The sequence below is a fragment of the Echinops telfairi genome, unplaced genomic scaffold (genome assembly GCF_000313985.2).
Source record: "Echinops telfairi isolate 266 unplaced genomic scaffold, ASM31398v2 ScPeMD7_2291;HRSCAF=2852, whole genome shotgun sequence".
In the NCBI taxonomy this organism is placed as follows: Eukaryota; Metazoa; Chordata; class Mammalia; order Afrosoricida; family Tenrecidae; genus Echinops; species Echinops telfairi.
This window is the reverse complement of record NW_022106189.1, coordinates 42,425,115-42,435,795: the sequence shown is the minus strand read 5'-3', so window position 1 is coordinate 42,435,795 and position 10,681 is coordinate 42,425,115. Positions and strand designations below refer to the sequence as shown.

At 40.4% G+C, this 10,681-nt stretch overlaps 1 protein-coding gene across 1 annotated transcript; it reads left to right on the top strand.

Annotated features, from left to right (window-relative positions):
- The first annotated feature begins 4,422 nt into the window (after positions 1-4,422).
- Positions 4,423-9,667, top strand: CMC2 (C-X9-C motif containing 2). Its single transcript, XM_030886547.2, has 2 exons — positions 4,423-4,572; positions 9,476-9,667. The coding sequence occupies exons 1-2, from the start codon at positions 4,423-4,425 to the stop codon at positions 9,665-9,667; spliced, it is 342 nt and encodes a 113-aa protein (XP_030742407.2).
- The last annotated feature ends 1,014 nt before the right edge of the window (positions 9,668-10,681 follow it).

Here is a 10,681-nt window from a genome sequence, read left to right as displayed (position 1 = left end):
TGCAGTAATCAGGTGAAGGGAGATCTTTCTAATCTGAAATTAGAACTGAGTCAAGCCATAAGGAATCGAGAATCAGGAAGGTTTCTACGAGACTACGTCCAACACTGTCTTCAAGAGCCTCACTCCCGGAAAGCAGAAGTTCATCAAAAAGAAAAAACCTTTGGTGCACTTCTGAAATGAAAGTAATTAGTGCCAGCACTCTCTCTCGCTGGCACTGAAGACTCAGATGCTACCTTGGAGGAGAATGGCTTGGGGAAGGAAGGAGATGTTGCAGTTATGAGCAGAGGCTGGTCTGTGGGAACATCAGCCTCTTAAGAGTATCAGTCTACATTGGCTCACTTTGCAGCTGTTATAGGTACAAATAGGTAGGATAGGTTGTCTTTGAAAGTCTGCTGCCATTCCTGAAATACGATTTGTAAATTGAAGAGATTGGAAACATACGAGTTTATAAATAATAATAATAGTGCTTTGTAAAATGTAAGCTTTTAAAAAGTATCTTTTAGAAAATATTAACTATTAGTTGGCAGTGTTTTGAGAACAGATTCATGCACATGTGAACAAGAGTTCCTTGCTTGTGTTTTTTTGCTTGTTTTAAAATATTAGAGATTGCAAAAAAAAAATATTAGAGATTGCAACTGTAGTATAAATTTTATATTAAAATAGCAAAAATTTTTAAAGAAAAAGCAAACTCACTGATGTTGAGTCAATTCCAAATCATAGTGGCCCTGCTGCAACCCTGGTCGTGAAGTGAGTTATGCCTTAGGCTGCAAAATCAGTAGTTAAAACCACCAGCTGCTTTGTGGGAGAAAGATGAGGTTTTCCGCTTCTGTAAAGATTTACAGTCTCAGAAACTGACAGAGGCAGGCTTGCTGTGCCCTATAAGGTCCAGAATGTCCTTGATGGCAGTGAGTTTGGTTTTTGTTTATTTTTGAGCGACCCTATAGGACAGGGTATAAGTGGCCTAGCAGGATTTTCCCAGATTGTAAATTTTTATGGAAGCAGATTGCCACATCTTTGTCTTGAGGAGTGGGTGGTAGGATCATACTTTGGTTAGCAGCCGAGTGTTTCAACGGTGTGCCACTGGGGGGTTCTAATGAAAATCCAGAGGCATAAAAGATGAGGGTCCCTTTTGTGTTTATAGATCTGCTGATGTGTGCGTTAAATGCCTACTGTTTTTCCTTATTGGAATTAGTATTTTGTTAACTCTTGATTTATGTATTTTCTAAAATTCTGACACCTGGTGGTTAAGATCTGTCTGTCCTGGAATCCTCCAGAAAGTTTTACCTTGGCAGAGGCAGAGTAAGGTGAAAAAATGAGTAAACTACGGCTATACTTTTAAAATCATTGACAGTATGTCATCATGCCTGCCCTCCCTCTCTTTCCCCAGGTGAAACTTTTGAAATTACTTTGTAGGGGGTGTGTTAGGCAGATATCAAAACCACAAATGAAAACAAAAGTTACGTTTAGGTATCATTGTAATCACTGTACATACTGAGCACACAGGTTGGGTGGTCTGGGGAGGGAGGTGTTGTAATTGTGACAATTACATTGACCATCCTAATGTTTTCAAAATTGCCTGTGTAAAGGTGAGACTGAATTTTGTGTTGAAATAATAGCAATGGCTTAAAATCAGTTTATTGTGGATTTAGGTGGGGACACTGACAGATTTGTGATCTTCAGCTGTGGCTGATCTTCATAGTAGCCGTACTCACAGTAGCTTCTAAATGGAGCTTTCATAAGTGAAATCTAAATTAGTTATACTGTAGTTCTCTGGGGTTATTGGTTTAAACACCAAGGATTTTATTTGTTGGGTTTGGGAGGTAGATGGGCAACTTGAATCTCTTGGAACTTTTAATAAAAGAGCTTACCGAGAAGTATAATTATACCTATTAGATAGGAACTGGAAACACAGGGAATCCAGGGCGGATGATCCCTTCAGAACCAGTGGTGAGAGTGGCGATACTGGGAGGGTAGAGGGAGAGTGGGTTGGAAAGAGGGAACCAATTACAAGGAACTATATGTGACCTCCTCCCTGGGCGACGGACAACAGAAAAGTGGGTGAAGGGAGACATCGGACAGGGCAAGATATGACAAAATAATAATTTATAAACTATCAAGGGCTCATGAGGGAGTGGGGAGCAGGGAGGGAGGGGAAAAATGAGGACCTAATGCCAGGGCTTTAAGTGGAGAGAAAATGTTTTGAGAATGATGAGGGCAATGAATGTACAAATGTGCTTTACACAATTGATGTATGTATGGATTGTGATAAGAGTTGTATGAGCCCCTAATAAAACGAATTTAAAAAAATGATAAGAAGGAAATAAATAATCACAATAAAAAAAATAATGATGGCAACATATATACAAGTATGCTTTATACAATTGATGTATGGATTGTTATGAGAGCTGTAAGAGTCCCCAATAAAATGATCTTTAAAAAAAAATAATTACACCTGTAAATTTCACTCATTGTCAGTTAATTCAGTGATATTAATACACTTTAAAAGTTGCACAGCCATCAACACCGTTCAATTTTAGAACATTTTCATCAGCCCAAATGTTTTTTATGCAAATTTACAAATTAATTCCTTCTCTTACTCATCAGCCCTAGCCAATCAATGATCTGCTTTTTGTGTCCATAAAATTGCCTTTTTCTATATACTTATATAAATGGAATCAGACAAGTTATAGTCTTTTCATCTGTCATGTAGTGTAAGACTTTTAAGGTTTATACATGACAGCATGGATCAGAAGCTCCTTCCTTTTAATTGCTAAATAATATTCCATTTTGTAGACCTGACCATGTTTTGTTTACCCATTTACCTGGTGATTGGAAATTTGGATTGCTTCTGGTTTTTGGCTGGTGTGACTGATGCTGCTGTCCTGGTGGTGTAGTGGTTAAGTGTTAGGCTACGATATGCATGGTCTGCAGTTCAAAACCACCAGCAATTCTGGGGAGAAAGAGTGGGCTTGCTATCCTCGTAATCCGTTACAGTCTTGAAAACCCACCGGGGGCCACTATGAGTTAACTTTGACGCATGGCGGTGAGTATACATTTACATGCACGCCTTTGTGTGGACATGTTTTCATTTCTCTTAGAGAGTTTCCCAGGAGTGATGAGTTTAACTTTTAAAGAAACTGCCTAGTTCTTCTCCAGAGTGTACCATTTCCCACATCTTAAGCAGTATTTGTTGGCTTTTTGATTAGAGTTGTTCTGGTGGGTGTGTAGTGGGAGCTCATTGGGGTTTTAAGTTGCATTTCCCTAATGACTAATGGTGTTAGCATCTTTTCATACACTTAACTAACCATTCTGATTGGTGAAATAGCTATTTTGATTTTTGCTTGCTTTTGGCCCATTTTTAAAAATTAGATTGCCTTATTATTGAGCTGCGAGCATTCTTTATACATCCCAGCTACAAGTTCTTCATCATATATAAATTGCATATATTTTCTCCCAATCTGTGGCTTGCCTTTTCATTTTCTTAATGGTATTTTCTGAAGCATAACAGTTCCTATTTTGAGTGATCTTTCTATCAGGGCCTTCTTTTATAGATTATGCTTTTTATGTATCAAAGAACCCTTTCCTCAACCTAAGGTCATTATTTTCTCCTATCTTTTCTTGCTTAGAACTTAAAAAGGATTAGAGCAATTAATTGGTTCTTTTTTTTTTTCTTGGATGAGCTCTGAGTTAAAAGGAATGTTGTGCTGGAAGACTATTCCGACTTTTAGATCTAGAACAAGACAAAATGGGTGACTTGTGCTAACTACAGCAGACACCTGAGAATAATGTTTTAACTTTGTGACTGCGAGTTTTCCATTTTGTGACGGAATCAAATAAACTTAATTCCACCCTTCTGTTTACCGTGTAGTAGCTGGATCTTATGGATTTATCTGCTGAAGACAAATTTTTTTCCCACGTCTGCTTCTTGTTTTACTGCATTGTTTAGATTGTCTCTGCCAGGGGTTAGAAAGAAAGCCATCTAAATTAAATCACACTAAATGTGAGACTAATGACCCTTTTTAACCCTCTCAGAGGAATATCTGTTATTAAAAGGATTAATAATATAGTTCTCAAAATTGGCAGAATTTCATTTGAACAAGTGAGTTTTAATGGATTTTAGGAATGCGGGGAAGATGTTTGAAGTCAGGCTCATTAATATAGGCAAGTGGGTTTTGCTTGAGGACTTATTTCTAGTATTGGATCTCTAGAGGATTCCTGTTCTACATCCGAGTCCACAGGCCCTTTAAGCATGCACTCTCCATAACTTGCTCAGTATATGAAATCACTATATAAAGAAATCGAGTTTAAAGTTTACTTACTTGCCTGACAGTCACCCAGCTGATTAATAGGCCCCATTCTTTTCTGATATAGATCCCTGCCAGTTCTCATTGATAGTAGTTGTAGGCTGTGCTAACAGCAGATATGTTCATGTATATTCAAGACACTCTCTTATCCACAGGTTGCTCTGCTGTGATCCTTCGTCTTCTAAAGATGCATCCTGACTTGTCTCCACACCTGCACACTGAAGAATGCAACACCTTGATTAACTTGCTAAAGGAATGCCACAGAAATGTAAGGGTTCAGCAGAATGCCCATAACACAAGCATGAAACTTAAGTACAACACCATAGATTGTTTTCTCCATTAATGGAAGGGGATTTGGGAACATCTTAGTAACAGATCTTGGAGCTTAGTAAAGATAAGCAAGTGGTGTTCATGGTTTTCCCCAAACCACCTTCTTTGTGGCAGGTAAAAATCCAACATGAACGTTGGTTAGGGAACTTCTTGAAATAGTATGTAGTAGTTGGATTCCTTATTCTTACTTGAACAAAATGGAATTATTTTAAGACTTTCTTTTCCTTGATGGCTACCATTCTTGATTAGAAGGAAATTGAAACATCTGATATAATTAGATGTTAACCACATCTACTTTATGATTGCTTAAGTTGACAAGCTTAATTTTTAGTGGAATGGAAATAAAATTACATAGTTAAAATCAAAATGGAAAAGAAGCTTCCTTGTCTTAATTAGTATTCACTACCTTATCTCTAGGTTCTAATACCCATTATAATGACTACACAGAACTCACACACAATATTCATGATTAAAGGGTTTGTTAAGGAAGTTGACAGGTGGCTGTAATACAAGTGAGAAATGCTCGGCATACTGTTGTTTATCAGGACCTGTAACAAAGTCCCTTCAGGTGTGCTAATAAATGCCAAAGGGGCATACTGCTCTGCTATGAGCCTCAACTCCAAGTCAGTCAGCTCAAGCTCTGGGGGTTAACAAAGCCAGCTCCCTGAATTAGGGGCACCCCACTCCAGTAAGCCTCAGTGTGAAGACACTCCGTTTCACCTCCCTAGGTCAGCAAGCCCAGCCTCCTCAATAAAGTGCCATGAGGCAGCCAACTACACAAACCAGCCTCCTGCACAAAAACATTCCAGCTTAACTTGGGTTGGGAAGGCTATCACTGTTGCATGCTCTGGCTCCTGATGCTGCTGCTGCTCCGCCATTGTACTGCTGTCATCTGGCTCCAGGAGGTTCACTGTACTCTTGCTGGTAATGAGATCCCTTCTCCTGCTTTTTAGAGGGCTAATTTTATACAGAGCAGATGGCAGTCTAGGGAATCCTGTTTGTAATTACTCACAGGCAAAACCTACTAGTATTTCCCCCCCACCTTCTCACCAGACCCATGCAGGACAAGGTCTTTTGGTGGGAGTTAGAGACTTTGTCTAGAAGAGCCACATTCAATAATACATTGCCCCTCCCTGTAAGGCCAGAACTTTCTGCTTATTTTTTGGAATTTTCTAATAATAAATATGTGCCCCTTAAGTTCTCAGTTGTTTAATCTATAAGATAGCTCTGAATTTGTGTAATTCTGTATTAATCATTTTTAGGTGATAAGCCATCATGCTGAATGCTGTTTGGGGGCTGCAAGGCGGCAGTACTGTCCAATCCCTTTGCAGTCTACATGGCTGTGTGACCTCCAAATGGCTTAACTCGCCAGGCTTTTGTCATTCTTGGTGTTCTTCATAGTCTTCTGTGGCTTTGTGGACACATGTCATTTCCACGCCTGTCACAGCCTCTGGCAGCCTCTGATTCCACTGGCCTGGTTTTGCCTACATTTGACAGCAAGAATCAGATTATCTATAGTCAGAATACAGAATTCAGAACAGCTGTTTTCTCCAAAGCTTAGAAGTACTGAGGTATTCTTCCCTGTGTGACTGCCAGTCTCTTCCAGCATTCTCTTACTGGGGCCACCTGTCACTGATCATAACCGCACTCCTGCTGTTGTGTGCTCCGTCCTCATCCACTTTCCAGAATCTGGAGTGATTGTTCGAAAATAACTTTATCCTTCCCCAGTGATGGCTTTTTTGTCTAAACTCTCACTGCCATCAAGCAGATTCTGACTCACAGCGTCGCTGGAGAACAGAGTAGAACTGCCCCCTGGGTGTTTCTGAGCCTGTAAATCTATAGGGGAGCAGAAAGCTTCCTCTTTCTTCCTCAGAGCACAGCGGTAGTTCGAACTGCTGACTGTGTGGTAACCCCCTACACCACCAGGGCTATAGAGAATCTAACGTTTCTAATCTGTGTTTCAAGGCCTTGTGAAACCACTTCCTGTATAACTCTTCAGGTTCACCTCTTCCATGTGCCCCTGAGCCCCATCCCTGTGTGTTTTCTGTAGCCATCCAGCCCTTTCATTCCAGAAATGGGCTATTTTCTCTCTTCTTAGCTGGGCCCTCTGCTTTTCTTTGAGAACATTCTCGCTGTCTTCACTCCCCATTTGCTAAACCAGCTTGTGTTCATCCTTCCGATTTTACTCCCTTTTCTCCTCTCCTGGCCTGGGTGCTCCTGACACAGCCACAGCGGACAGCAGTAGCCCCGCTGCTTTCCCACCTTTTGGTCTCAGGAGTCCTTTACACTCAAAAGATTATTGAGAACCCCAGGGTTTATTTATAGCTACCAGGGTGTACTGAATTGAAAATGAAAACATTTGCAGGTAGTGACTTATTTAAAATTGTAATCATAAACACTATTACATAAACTGTAACTATTACATGTTACAGTTATTTTTGATAAAAATCCCATTTTAGCAAAGTGCAGCTTTTGCTACTATCCGACTATCTGAAAAGAGTTGGATTGTCAGAGCTGCCTCTGCAGTCAATCTCTTGAAAGATTGCACTTCATGAGCCTGTGGAACACTCCTCTGTACGCTTGTGAGAGTGAAAGTGGGTGAACTAGACATGTAAAGGCTTTGTGTCATGAGGGTAATGGTTTTGACATTGTAGACACCCTGAAAAGGTCTTGGTAGCATCTGGGTGTCTCAACTGCACGTTGTGAACCATTGCTCGGTGGAAATCACCACATTCCTGGTCTCCTCTTTAATGAGTTGGACCATAGTCTCCATTGCCCACCGTCGTTCCTCTCATGCCTAAAACAGTGTCCTTCCTGGAGAAGGTACTCAGGGATCTGTCATTGAAGTCAAGAAACAAACAAGACACCAGGCACTAGGGACTTGCGCCATGTGTACACCCAGCTGACTGGCTGTTCCCTGGGGCATGTTGAGTTGAGTGGCTTCTATGTAGTGTCACAGAATGTAATTCTGATTTAGGCTCTGTGTTGAGAGGAGCCCACTGCTGCTGCATCAATTAATTCGTACTCTCAGTGACCCTGTAGACCAGAGTAGAACTTCCCCACGGACTTTTCTAGGTTGTATGTCTTTATAGAAGTAGACTGCTCCATATTTTGCCCATGGGGCCACTAGTTAGCAAGCTGACCACTTGGAATGTATACAGAGTAAAAGGAAATAAATGCAAATTAACTGAAACATTGCCATACATTCTAAAAGCCTGATTAATTCCAGACTACTTGACGAGAAGGTGTGTGAAAAATACATCATTCCTGTTTATTTGTTGGTAGTGAATTTATATAGGAAAATTATTTACTGAATATCGTGAAAATATCTTTAGATAATCATTAAGACCTCTCACTCACTCACTCACTTACTCACTCAATGCCATTCATATCAACCTGATAGGACAGAATAGAACTGCTCCCGTGGGTTTCTAAGGCTATAAATTTTTACAGGCTTAAACTGACAACCTTGTGGTTAGTAGTAGCCCAACATACTAAACTCTTAGTCTATCATAAAATTGCCAGAAAAATCCTCACTATTTATTTAGTGTGGACCAGGAAAGTATATATAAATAGCCAGAGGGGAGCAGGCATGCAGTAGGGAGGATATTGTATGAGGCACTTCCTACTAATTATGTGTTGTCTCAGTTCCATAAAAGCCTTCCTTTCAGAGAAAAGGGAAAGATGGGCTTCTTATTAAAACTGCAAGTCCATTGTTAGTGGCCTGTTGTGATGGAGCTTGCCGCATTATCTGGCCCGCCCTAAAAATGGTGGCGTGCATACACACTCATTAGGGGCACTACTGAAGTCTTCAGTGATCTTCATCCTAACTTGCTTTGCAGAACTCATAATTTAGTCATAGGACCTGAAGCTACAAGGAAATTTTTTATGATTGTTTTTAAGCCAAACAAACTTTGAACTTCAGATTTTCTTATATTGTGATTGATTGAGGTTTTAATATGTTTGTTTCTTATGGGCTGGACAGACCACCAGCCACTGGTTCAAACCCACAAGCCACTTTGAGGGAACAAGATGTAGCAGTCTGCTGCTTTAGAAATGTCCAGCCTTACAAACCCTGTGAGAGCGGTTTTGCTTTGTCCTGTGGGGCTGTTGGAGTCAGATGGACTTGACAGCAATGGGGGGATATAGCCCACCTAATAGTAGTGTTAGGTATCTCTGATGTGTTCTGAAAGATACTTTGAATGGAGGCAAATGAGAAAATGGCTCTGCCACCAGCCATTTATTAAATCACTTTTCTGTGGCTTAGAGTGAAGTAATTTACTTTTTGTTCATCGATGATGAGGTCACCGTGCAGCCTGACCCCTTCTTGGAATGGAAGGTAAGCTGTGCTGTGTTTCCAGATGTGCTTTCACGGACGGAGTACCAAGGAGATAAAACTGCTCTCACTTTATTAGGTGATACTGGCTCAATCATTCTCCCTTTTATCCAGGAAAAGAGAATCTTTAATTTTCATTTCTTAGAGAACATTTGATCCTCCTTTGTAGGAAGAACTAGATACTTGGTAGGAAAGACCAAATCAAGCCTGTTTGTATAATTTCGTTTAATTGTTAACCTGAAAGTACACAGATACACAGTCTGCTTCTGGTCTGATTATCAACAAGAAAACCTATGGAACAGTTCAATTCGGTAACAGGCAGGCCTGCCAGGAGTCAGAATCCACTTGATAACAGTTAATAACAATACATGTGATTTATGTAGTTTTTACTTATTTCCAAGTGGCACATTAAACCTATTTTGTTAGGAATAAGTTGTAAGTTTTGTATGCCAGAGACCTTCACATAATATGGGGCGAAATATCTTATCCCCTTTCTTCTCTTCAGCACAGCGTTCTGAAATTTTTTGGTCATTGCAATGATCTTGATCGGGAGATGAGAAAATGCCTGAAAAATGAGGTAAGAAAAGCATCAAAAAGTAGAAGTACACCTTGTACATCCTCTTCTCACTTATCAACTTGGTTGGGTTCCAAAGACAGGTCATTATTAGAAAATCAGCATTCAAAAGCGGAAGGTTAACTATATCATTATGGAGCGCCAACGATACACAGCCCTAACTCTCACAGCTAGCATTACCCTCCACCTACCACAGATGTGTACGCTCATGTGCACAAGAGACAGATTTCTGTAATGCAAAATGCCAGATGGCAAAACAGTCATTAAATGAGGAAAGAGTATGGTTACAATAGGACATAACCTAACAATATTATATCTATTGCTGCCATCATTAAATTTGTTCCAAGTTTTAGTGTGATAGGAGCTTGACTTTATATGTGTGCCCTCCTCTAAAACCAGGAATAGTGAAAGTTGCATCTGGTACAGATTTAGGACACTGCTGATTTTTGGCCACGCACACAAATGAAATTTTTCTTCTAGTTACGATGACTCATCTGAGCTTAAGGTTTGGAAAATCGAATCACTGCTCAGCAGAAACACTTAAGTTTGCTAACTGTTAAGGGCCTCAGTTTCCTCATGTGTTGTATCAGGAAGTTAGACTTTAGACTCTTTCCCCTTTAAACTTTGGAACGCCTTTGTTTTGTATAAGCCACAGGGATCTCCCTTGACTTGTTTGGAAAGACTCACCCCTCACCCCTATTGAGAAGAGTAGAACTGCTCCTGTGGGATTCCAAGGTGGTTAAGGGAGTAGAAAACCTCACCTTTTTTCACCAGGAGCGGCTGGTGGTTTTGTACTGCCGAACAGGACTGGGTTAGCAGTCCAACGTGACACCACTACACCACCAACGCTCCCCCTGCCCCCTTAGATCTTCATTTTTACGTGTGTGTGTAAGAGAAAACTTTATATCAAACAGCAATTGTACTTAAAGAAAACATTTCAGCCCAGTCCAGATCAAGTCCATAAGTCTGATATTACCCCTTATGTCGATACTAGTCCATAAATTCCTCTTTAGACTCACACAGCCCTGCAATGACTCTGAATGCAGGAAGATCACAGGTCAGTGGGTAGAAAGTCTTGTGCATCCAATGGTGTTAGAAGCTTCTCAGTCCTGGCACGGGTCTCCACATGGCTCCTCC

Bases quoted from the DNA above. Each gene is read 5' to 3' on its own strand.
- CMC2 (XM_030886547.2), top strand. From the start codon at position 4,423: ATGTTCATGTATATTCAAGACACTCTCTTATCCACAGGTTGCTCTGCT. The intron at 4,573-9,475 runs GTAAGGGTTCAG...TCTTCTCTTCAG, and splicing joins TAAAGGAATGCCACAGAAAT to CACAGCGTTCTGAAATTTTT.